The sequence below is a fragment of the Pelobates fuscus genome, chromosome 6 (assembly GCF_036172605.1).
Source record: "Pelobates fuscus isolate aPelFus1 chromosome 6, aPelFus1.pri, whole genome shotgun sequence".
NCBI classification, from domain to species: Eukaryota; Metazoa; Chordata; class Amphibia; order Anura; family Pelobatidae; genus Pelobates; species Pelobates fuscus.
Window position 1 is genome coordinate 175,869,255 of NC_086322.1, and position 11,635 is coordinate 175,880,889.

An 11,635-nucleotide genomic window follows, 5' to 3' on the forward strand; every position below is an offset into this window, starting at 1 on the left:
GTGAAAATAATTAGATCCAAGATAAACGAAGAAAAAAAACCAAGTCAAATGAACAAACCAGATTACTCGGCATCATTTAAACTAAACCAGGCTAAAAACAGACCAAACAAAATAGCAAATGTGCGCACCAAAACTTTGGGAGAAAAAAAAAATGAAAAAAAAAGTGATTTGGATCTGGAGAATTTGCTGGTTACACTTTCACCTGTCATTTTCCTATTTCTGCATACTATAGATCCCTCTTAGTTATAAGGTCCAAGAGTGGGCAAAGCAAACTATCATAGTGAGTGATTGCGTGGCACACAAGCCGTTCGTGAAATTTTATATACCTGGATTAGTTAAGATTTTCTCATTCACGTGAGTGACCCTCACCCCTCTCCCACCATGAGTAAGCTCAGTGTAACCTAACAATTGAAGGAGTTCCTGGCAGAAAAGGGTGCTGAAAATGCACAGATGGCAGGATGTAGTTGACCTGTTGATTGGCCTATAAATGGGCTGCCTCCTCAGAGCATGTGGTTCCCCAAGATTCAGATTTGAATGCCTCTAATAAGGAGGACATTGATGCCTTCAAAATGTGAAGGGACTGCTTTAAAAACAAAAACCAGCATGTTCTTTTGTAAATTGGTAACAGTTTACAAAGCTGTTATATCGTGTTAATGCGCATCAAAAATTTAATACCGTAATTAAGCTAAAAATAAAGCCCAAAATAGCTCAAAAAGAAGGGAATTTCCAAATACTATTTAAGTCTAAAATTAGCAATTTGGTTTAAATAGCATAGTTTAGGGGGCGGGGCCTGACCGCCATGGAGAACAGACGTGCCTTGGAAGAGCTCCTCCATGACTCTGTGAATAAACGCATGATTATGCCTGTTACTGCCCAAGCGAAGCCCTTTATACCCAACAGGTCAACCAAGCTGAGAATCGCTCGAGGACCTGTTGGGGGACTTATGGCTCCAGCGTGGCAGATGCAGCCTGGTGTAGTCCAGACGGGGGACGCGGCCGAACCCCGAGACCGGAGAAGCCAGAAAGCGGCCAAGTACATACCAGGGCCCCGTTACTTCCCCCCCCCCCCCCTATGGACCGGGGGGTGATCCCAGTCACCACCAGGAGGAATACCCAGCTCCAACAGGGGCACCCCGGGCGACAGGAGAAAGCGGCACTGTACCCAATATGGCGGACACCGCGTGGTCGCCACAAACCAGCACTGATTGAGAAGACATCCTCTCCAGGCTGGACCGGCACTTCTCCAACTTCTGGAAGCGACTGGAGCGGCTCTGCTCCTCCACCAACAAACAACTACTGCTTGCAGCGGAGTCCGCCTCCTAAGCTCTCCTCACTCAAAGCACACCTCACTCAAAGCGAGAACACGGAAACCACCAAGAGGTATCCACACAAGGCCACAACCGCAGCCAAAGCCCTGGTCCTCAAGAAGAACCAGCACGCACCAGCAAGCACTGACTACACTGCACCTGTCGCTGGATGGGCCTCTGGCAGCCCTGCATGAACTGGCTTCACCTGGAAGCTTACAGCCAAGCCGGGGTATAGGTTAACTGACTGCTGGTCTGTGCTGGCATGCCACGCTTGCTGCCGTAAAAGATCACTCCTCCATTGCTAGTGATGCATGGCAGTGTTACCCATGTCTATTAGCCACCAGTTGATGTTTAAATGTTTTGGCTAACTTATGCTTTATCTCTCCTCTCACCACTTACTCTCACATTTCTCTCGCACTAACTTAGCTGTGCTTTGGGTCTCCCATGCCGTGCATCGCTATAACTCAAATGCAAACCCAGCACCAAGACTAGGCGCGCATGTGATGAGCCTCAAGGCTATACCTAAACTGTGCTTTTTCAAATCAGACCTGTTTATACAATGCAGACCTCTCACCCATGCACAATTAGGACTAACAACGCTGTTGTGGTTAGCGCAGTTTAACATGTTTAAGTCCTCTCACCTTAAAGACCCATAGCGATATTAACAGAAGTTGATGCAAATGATTATAATAGTTTAAAAAATCTCATGTTTTGACACTTCTCCAGCTCTAGCCTGATATTATAAAATGTGCCGTCAAGCCGCAATGCCATGTCAAACCCATTGTTGCTAATTATCTTGTCAATGCTGTTGTGGCATTGCTAGAAAAATGTTCCTTGTTTTTACATGCACAAGAAAAATAAAGAATTTAAAAAAAAAAATGATTATTAAATAGCATAGTTTAGCAAATAAACCTTATTTTATAAACAGCCAATGAACAAGTAACTTTAGTGCAAAACTATAATGAAGGGAACAATGAACACTGTAACCCTACTATATTATTGAAGAGATCACTGTGAAGCAACATTCCCAAATGAAACTAAGCCAAATGTAAGAAACAGAAGAAGATCTTCACTTCTCGTCTTATAGACTGTATTGTAATTGATCCTGCATCTCAAGTTAAGACACCCTTTTTTCAATGACTTATCAACACTTTTACAATTAAATACACTAAGAATGAGTAGGTAGCAGCAATTTCAAACATCGCAGTGCCTAACCGCACCAACAATATGCTGACATTCACATGCTGAGAAGTCAATTTGCCGTCAAGTCACAATTTCCACCAGTGACTAACCATCCTGTTGCATGGGGTAGTGCAAGACACCATATGAGTGGCAAACAGCAGTGGAAACTTAAAGTGAGACCGTTTTAAAAAGAGACTACCTGATTTGTTTGAAAGCATAATACACAATCAATTCCTGTATTATAACTTTATATTAATCTTTTTATTCGAAAGAGTTTGATATTTATTTTTTTATATGGGACATGCGGGTCCCTACCTTGTGAGGTATGAGGTGACACGCAAGTCTCAACCCTTAGGTATACAAGTATCAAGTAATAAGCACCTGGGTCCAGGTGAGTGATGGGCACCAGCTGGATGATGCACAGACTTTTATATTAACTGGGTATGGAATGGCAGGGAAGAGGAATGATATTGTAGGAGAGAAAGATAGAAAAACAAAAAAGGGGGGGGGGGAGAAATACCAGTACAATTCCTGTATATTTACTTGGGTGTGTCAAATAAAATTTAAAGGACCACTATATGGTCAGGAACACACCATCTAGCCCCTCTGGGCCCCTCATGCCTCCATAAACATAGTAAAATCGTACTGTATTCAAGTCTGAAGCTGTAAGCTCTGCTTGCGGTTTGCCTAAAAATAAATAAATAAAAAAACAGTCTGCTGACATCAAAAGTGGTAGCCTGATCCAATCACAATGCTTCCCCATAGGATTGGCTGAGACTGACAAGGAGGCAGATCAGGGGCAGAGCCAGCACAATTCAAACACAGCCCTGGCCAATCAGCATCTCCTCATAGAGATGAATTGAATCAATGCATCTCTATGAGGAAAGTTCAGTGTCTGCATGCAGAGGGAGGAGATACTGAATGTTTGGATGCATTTTAGGCAGCCATGACTCAGGAAGGATCTCTAACAGCTATCTGAGGAGTGGTCAGTGAAGTTCTCACTAGGCTGTAATGTAAACACTGCGTTTTCTCTGAAAATACAGTGTTTACAGCAAAAAGCCTGAAGGTAATGATTCTACTCACCAGAACAAATTCAATAAGTAGTTGTTCTGGTGACTATAGTGTCCCTTTAACCCCTTAAGGACCAAACCTCTGGAATAAAAGGGAATCATGACATGTCACACATGTCATGTGTCCTTAAGGGGTTAACAAACTTGTTCAGGATCCACACTCAGTCAAGGAAAGTGGCTTCTTGTTGGCGTCAATATCACCCATCAAGCTACATGCAGCACCAACATCACATACTACAGCAGGCAAGTACATCACAGTCTGCAAGGACTACATAGCACAGTACAAAATCAGTACAGCCACACCCAACATTTAACGCAAAGATAAAAGGCCTGGTGGTTCCCACATGTAAAAGTAGGAAGGAGGAATATTTCTGCTGTATGTTTTAGTGGTTCAGGAAACTAGTACAGCTAACTAGAGAGCTTCCATTAAAATGCATTGGCAGAATTAGTTCAGGTAACAAAATATTTTGCCCACACCTCATTACGGTGTTCCATTTATTGAACTGCCTCTGCACAGCAACTTCAGGAATAGATTAGGCATGCTTCATTACTTTTACCAACATCTTTGAATTTCACAAAATTGATCCATCCTTGGAATTCTCAAAAATAAAATATATGTATATGCTTTATAAACTGATGAGGATTATTATTATTATTATCGGCATTTACATAGTGCCAGCATATTCTACCGTGCTCTACAACATTAATGCATTATTGTCTAATATGGGATGTGCCAATACCATATTAAAAGCTCAGATTGTGACACAGCCAGTAGCCGTGCAGAAGCTCTCCATGCATTTGCCGTTAACTAGCAATAACTTTGTGCAGATGGCAAAGTAAAATACATGGCAGGTTGGGGGCACAGATAACCGTTTCTTTAATTCCGTGGGACCCTGTTACTATGCATGACAATAACAGTCTATTTTACTTGTTGCAAACAAATAAGTGGAAAATGTTACAGTTTCTAAACATTTAAGAATGGTTAACATTCAGTTATGTAGAGTTTCCTTATAAAGAGTGAACTTTCAATTCTACAGAATGTGTGAGAGCACATGCATACATATGCAAAGACAGTTCCAGAGCAGTTCAAGAGAATCAGGGAGAGTGCATAAAAGCAGGAACAAATCTCACCACCTCCCCTACGATTTTAACTGGTTTTAAGCTCAAGCGGCTCATAATATCAAATTCATGTTGTCCTGTCTAATGAACCATATAGCTCAACAGCACAAACACAACATCTGCACGTTGTTCAATTACATGACTTGGAATAGGCAGGCATAAACATGATCATACTGGCAATTACTAAAATAGCATATACACTCTTCTAAGGTAGTGTGCTTTGACATCAGTGTTCCTCAAATCATTTCAAAATGTGCCATAGACAAGTTGTCCTCCGGGTTGTAAAATCGTGAAAGTAGCGTTTATTATTTTTTTCTTGCATCAAACCTGGGATTTACTTCAGGCAATTAAAACTCGTAATTAGTTTAGCTAGAAGTACCTATCCATCTATAGCAAAGCTTCAAGTACTTGTGAAGATTCTAAGCAGCTGATAAAAGGTAAAAATAAATAAAAACCAAAAGTGGCGTGCCTTGGAAAAATTTTTAAATTAATTTTGCATTATGAAAAAAAAGGAAAAGGAAAAAAAAACCCACACAGTTCTAGAACATCAAAAAAATCATATTATATACACACACACACACCTGGCTCTAGTGTGGATTAATATTGTTAATTTTGTTTATTGCATTTCCTTCACATTGAGTGTAAACTTCAAGTGCTTTGTGCAACTGTAATTCTATTCTCACAGGACGCTGCTGATCAGACACAATTGCAGTTTATTCAAATTGTAAAGAGATGAAAATCGTATTGCAGAATTCAGACTAAAATAAATGGATATGCTTGGTTATAGCTGAATTGGAGATTTTTTTCAAAATCAGCAATTTTGAACTGTGGCTTTTCATTCACTATAGTTGACAGGATTATTCAATGAATTGTGCAGAGTTGTATAAACTTGCCGAATTAGCCATTTTTGCCTCAGTTTGGCCATTCTGAATATAGTTCCATACAATTGTAGGTTTTAAGGAGTAACCCTGTACATGTTTAATGAACATATAAACAGGAGCAGAATATAAAACAAACGCTTCCCTCTCACACCAGGCTCATTACAACCACTTCCTGGTTGGTATATTCAATTATACAGCATGTGCTCTCACTGTCAAAGTGATTCATTGAATTCGCCAGTAAACTACAGATTTCTAACCAGAATAGCCAGGCTGAAAACATACCAAAGTTAGAAATAAATTTGAATAAGCTATTTTGGAATACCTAGTTATTTAGTGATTAGTGTTAAATTCCATGAAGTTTATTTTCTTTAATTCAAAAGAGTGAATAGAAAACTAGACCGTGAAATCTAGAACAAGATAGACATTGAAAAATGTCTAGAACTCACCTAAAAGGTAATGCTAATTTTTGCTTTTCAATACATTTACTGTACATCATGTGTATTAATAATTTATTTGATCCTATAACTAGAAATGAAAAGATATCCTGCATTATGCTGTACAAAGCTTAAAAATCAAAGCACCTGCAACAGAAAAATATCTGTACTGTACACCTGCTAATCTGAGCGCTAGCAAACCCTCAGGCACATAGTGAATGACGTAAAAATAAAATTTAAAAAAACCACACACACCATACTTGTGTGCACCTGATCCCTCCACAAAGCATGACAAACCATAAACCAGATCAATGCACACACACACAGGGTACAGAAATTGAAAACTAAGTAAATTAAATATAAAAAAATATTTTTGATGTAGTCATTTGAAAAAGAAAAAAAAAATGAGATATAGATATACACACACCAGGTAGGGTGAAGGGTGGTAAGACAACTGAGTGCCCACACAAGGCTTACAGCAGAGGGGTGCATAATAGGGTTGCCCACAAGGCAACCTGAGTGCCTACCATTGGCTGGGGGAGAATGGGGCGCATGGTAACCTGGGTGGCCGCCAGAGGCTGGGGGAGATGGGGGCGCATGGCAACCTGGGTGGCCGCCAGAGGCTGGGGGAGATGGGGGCGCATGGCAACCTGGGTGGCCGCCAGAGGCTGGGGGAGATGGGGGCGCATGGCAACCTGGGTGGCCGCCAGAGGCTGGGGGAGATGGGGGCGCATGGCAACCTGGGTGGCCGCCAGAGGCTGGGGGAGATGGGGGCGCATGGCAACCTGGGTGGCCGCCAGAGGCTGGGGGAGATGGGGGCGCATGGCAACCTGGGTGGCCGCCAGAGGCTGGGGGAGATGGGGGCGCATGGCAACCTGGGTGGCCGCCAGAGGCTGGGGGAGATGGGGGCGCATGGCAACCTGGGTGGCCGCCAGAGGCTGGGGGAGATGGGGGCGCATGGCAACCTGGGTGGCCGCCAGAGGCTGGGGGAGATGGGGGCGCATGGCAACCTGGGTGGCCGCCAGAGGCTGGGGGAAAGGGGGCGCATGGCAACCTGGGTGGCCGCCAGAGGCTGGGGGAAAGGGGGCGCATGGCAACCTGGGTGGCCGCCAGAGGCTGGGGGAAAGGGGGCGCATGGCAACCTGGGTGGCCGCCAGAGGCTGGGGGAAAGGGGGCGCATGGCAACCTGGGTGGCCGCCAGAGGCTGGGGGAAAGGGGGCGCATGGCAACCTGGGTGGCGGCCACAGGCTGGGGGAAGGGGCGCAAGGAAACCTGGGTGGCCGCCACAGGCTGGGGGAAGGGGCGCAAGGAAACTTGGGTGGCCGCCACAGGCTGGGGGAAAGGGGATGGCGCGAGGCAACCTGGGTGGCCGCCACAGGCTGGGGGAAAGGGGATGGCGCGAGGCAACCTGGGTGGCCGCCACAGGCTGGGGGAAAGGGGATGGCGCAAGGCAACCTGGGTGGCCGCCACAGGCTGGGGGAAAGGGGATGGCGCAAGGCAACCTGGGTGGCCGCCACAGGCTGGGGGAAAGGGGATGGCGCAAGGCAACCTGGGTGGCCGCCACAGGCTGGGGGAAAGGGGATGGCGCAAGGCAACCTGGGTGGCCGCCACAGGCTGGGGGAAAGGGGATGGCGCAAGGCAACCTGGGTGGCCGCCACAGGCTGGGGGAAAGGGGATGGCGCAAGGCAACCTGGGTGGCCGCCACAGGCTGGGGGAAAGGGGGGGCGCAAGGTAACCTGGGTTTCAGTATCATGCCGGGGGTATACACAAAACACCCACTTCAAAAGAGAGGCAAGACAACCAGTTTATCTAGACTAATGTGAGCAGAACACAAGCATTATTATTGTATGATGTATCATGACAACTATTGTCCCCACACAAAGACCTGCAAGACCACCACACTGCCCAACTTGCAAGACCACCACACTGCCCACATCTGCTGCTTAAGCCACTCAGGGGTCTAACAGACAGGTCAGACAGGTCTGGTACGGTCTGCCTGCAGTTATCCTCAGACTGTGAGCTGAGCTCGGAGTCACCACACGGAGTACAAGGGGTACAAGTGTGAGTGCGCACTGCCCCCAGCACGGTGACTGATAGAGCGCGGTATAGTGAAAGTCCGGTACAGTGGGAGCCCGGTTATAGCGGTACAGTGAGAGCGCGGTATAGTGAGGCTTACCAGGTTGAACACGGTGTCTACCAGGTCCCGGGTGCTCACCTCCCCGACCTCCAGCAGTCCGCTCAGCACCGCGAACTTCATGCGGATCCCTCGGATGGGGACCCCGGGGCCGAGGTTGGGGGGCCCCCCGGGGTCCAGGCCCTCGCTGCCCGCTCTCCGCTCTTCACCTGTTGTGTGCACCTGCCTCTCCTGGGCGGCCATGGCTGCCGGCACGCAGGGCCCGGGGGCGGGTGCCGCTCGGTGTGTGGCGGGTCTCCCGGGAGGGGGGTGCGGGTGGCGGGCCGGGGGATGCGGGCAATGAATTCCTCCTTCTGTCAGGTGCTCCGGGATCAGACCTCTCGGTCTCCGCAGCGTCCTAGGAAGTGACAGCAGGTACCCGCCCACCGCTGGTAGGCATTGGTCACCGGTCAGCCGTGCCACGATTCCTATTGGCTGCCGACTGCGAACTCCATCCTGTGTTCGCTCGTGATTGGTCAGTCCGTGCCGATCCTACCCTGCCTCCTGATTGGAGGACGCTGTGTGCTGCACAGTCCAACTCTTTTGCCCGCAGGTAGGAGGTTGGCTCAGATGACGTCATGGAGCTATGCAGTACGGGATGGGAGGGGGCGCGCTCGTGCCGGTGTGGCTCACCTGGCCGGTGTCGCGAGCAGTTCCCGCGCGCCCGTGGGCGGAGCCAGGACTGCCTGCGTGCTTGTGGGCCAATAGCAATGCTCGGAGTGGCAGGCTATTCACTAACCTCCGATGTGGAGCGAACACACTGTGCCATGGTTATACACTTACCGTATTACTGAATCATTCAACAATTAACTCCACATATGCCAAATTGTGGATAATGCCTTATTGTATCATATTATGGGCTGGATTTATTATTTGTGGACAGGGTTTTCAAATATTAAAATATCAAAACTATATCACCTGCAGAATCACATATTAAAATATTTTACATATTATAGGGACACTATAGTCCCCGGAACCAATACAGTTTAACCCCTTAAGGACACGACATGATTCCCTTTTATTCCAGAAGTTTGGTCCTTAAGGGGTTAATGTAGTTCTGATGTCTATAGTCAGTCCCTGCAGATTGAGCACTGTGTGAACTCTGCTGTTTAGAGAAAAGGCAGTGTTTACATTGCTGCCTAGGGATTCCTCCAGTGGCAATAACTCAGACGGCCACTAGAGGTGCTTCCGCTCTTGAACGTTCCCCATAGAGATGCATTGTTTTCCTATGGGAAAGCATTGGATTGGCGGAGATCATCAAAATTGATGATCTCAGCCACGGAGGCAAGATTGGCATTGCAAGGGAGAAAGGGTGAGTAAAACAAACTTTAATCCCTAGAGAGAGGGGGGCCTAGGACCTCATGATGTATTCCAGCTCTATAGTGTCAGGGCTACATGTTTGTAATCCTTATATTATTGCGTTCCTTTAAATCTGTTAAAGCTCATTTGTGTCTTCAGTGCCTCCGCCCAATCAGATCTCTCTCCAAAGTGCCCATGTCCCTCTATCCAATAGAAATAAAGAATGGGCTACTATGATGTATAAAGCATGGAATTGCAGATAACTTTATTTGGGTATTTAGTAAATTAAAAACTTGTTTTAATGGGCTACATGCCCTAGTAAAGGTTTCAGTGATTATGTGTCTTGTACATCGCTGTAGCCCATTCCTTGTTTCTATAGTCTTTTAGTGGAGGATTTGGAGTTTCCAGAATATACCTCTGATGTGGCACAAAGTTCCCTGAATGCAATGTCCATTGGATTCTATACAGTATCTGAGACCCACCCAGGTGTACATATATCCATTCTCCGCTCCCTCTGACCTACAATAATTAAATATGCTAAAAGCTTGATAGGAATACAGTGTATTATCCGTTTTTGCCAATGTTCCTCCACTTGTGTACTGTTGTACTAGTAATTCAGTTGCTCAAAACCAAAACAACTGCTATTCAGCAGCCAGTGATAAACTTCATAAAACAAGTAAAGAGTTGGCCAAAATCCCCAAGATGTTTGTGAAGGATTATGTGAGTTGTACTTCTTCATAGCTTGGGAACTAACTTTTGGCCTTCCTTCATCCATCCGTTGGGACTCACTTATACAGGATTGTTATATACACCAAGATTTTCTGGACACATATCAGTTCAACATGTTGATGGACAGTAAATAAGCATAGCCACTTAAGTACCATATGATGGTCCGTGCCATCATGCAGTCCAAGGCTTTAAATTATTGATAGCACTGACCGTCATGCAGTAAAAATAACAACAGGGTTAAATCTCCATTGGCATCTTTCGATAGCTGAGAGTCTCCTCTGTCAGCAGGGGCAAAGGTTAGTGTCCCCAAACTGACAGATAAGCGACTCTAAGTGAGCGCTGCACATAACCCTTTAATTCCATTTAAATAGCAAACTTGACTGTATGACAATATTGTTGCAGAATATCCAAATAAGTACTGCACCACTTACTGCAGTTCGTCTCCATGGCTTTTTCATTGCCAACCTGCTTTAGGTACAGCATTACAGAAACAAGATACATGTACCCTTGAATTATAAACAAGCTGCTACTCAATGATTGCCAAACTCAGCTGCTACACAGCAATTAGCATGGCTAGTATTCTGCCAGTACTGTGCACACTGCACTCCTATACATCAGCAACCCGCATGGTTTTCAAACTCATTTTCTACTCGTATTTCACAGCTTATTAATAATGCTCAGTTATAGTTTGACTCCCATGGCTATGCACCTCATATAATAGGCTATCCGAGGACACAGAATAGAAAATAAAATAATGTACATAGCAGTCAGTAGCAGTGCTCAATATAAGAGATAGAGTGAAAGGCTAGAATAGTATAGGAAGAAGGAAAGGAATCAAACCTACATCTCAATCCAAAGGAAATAACACTTTTGTAGAATTAGAATCATGAACTGAACTCCCTCTACAGAGGGGCTGTAATTGATAGGACAAAAAATAATTTGCTTTTGTATAGCAGAAGATCAATGGGTATACAGATTAATGTGATTAATCTGAATAATTAATATAGACGAAAGTCCAGTATTTTATTGAATTATAAGTATTTAGTGAGGAGAGCAATCACAAGGGCCTAGAGCAGGGGTCCTCAAACTCCGGCCCCCCAGATGTTGCTGAACTACAACTCCCATGACTCCCTGGCTGTCTATGTAATTCAAAGAATCATGGGAGTTGTAGTTCAGCAACATCTGGGGGGGGCGGAGTTTGAGGACCTCTGGCCTAGAGGGATCTCCCTTGCCTGTTCCAGATTTATTAAACAACGCAACTGCTACTTTTCCAGGCGCTGTCATGGATGGCTCAGTAGAATATGAGGTGCAAAAGATCATTGACTCTAGATATTTCTGAGGTCATATGGATGATCTGGTGCACTGGGAAGAGTATGACCACAAGGAGCGATGTTGGTAAACAGCCATGAATATCCATACTCCAGCTAAAGTTAGGGCCTTTT

At 45.5% G+C, this 11,635-nt stretch overlaps 1 protein-coding gene across 2 annotated transcripts in view; it reads right to left on the minus strand.

The window, feature by feature from the left end:
* Positions 1 to 8,457, minus strand: part of LRBA (LPS responsive beige-like anchor protein) — a 619,335-nt gene extending 610,878 nt beyond the window's left edge. The window contains exon 1 of one of the 2 annotated variants that reach the window (XM_063458500.1): positions 8,169 to 8,457. In XM_063458500.1, coding sequence (XP_063314570.1) covers positions 8,169 to 8,369 — 201 coding nt within the window. In that variant the 5' untranslated portion in view covers positions 8,370 to 8,457. The remainder of the gene's footprint in view (positions 1 to 8,168) is intronic. The other variant, XM_063458501.1, reaches the window with a different exon arrangement.
* Positions 8,458 to 11,635: the final 3,178 nt, after the last annotated feature.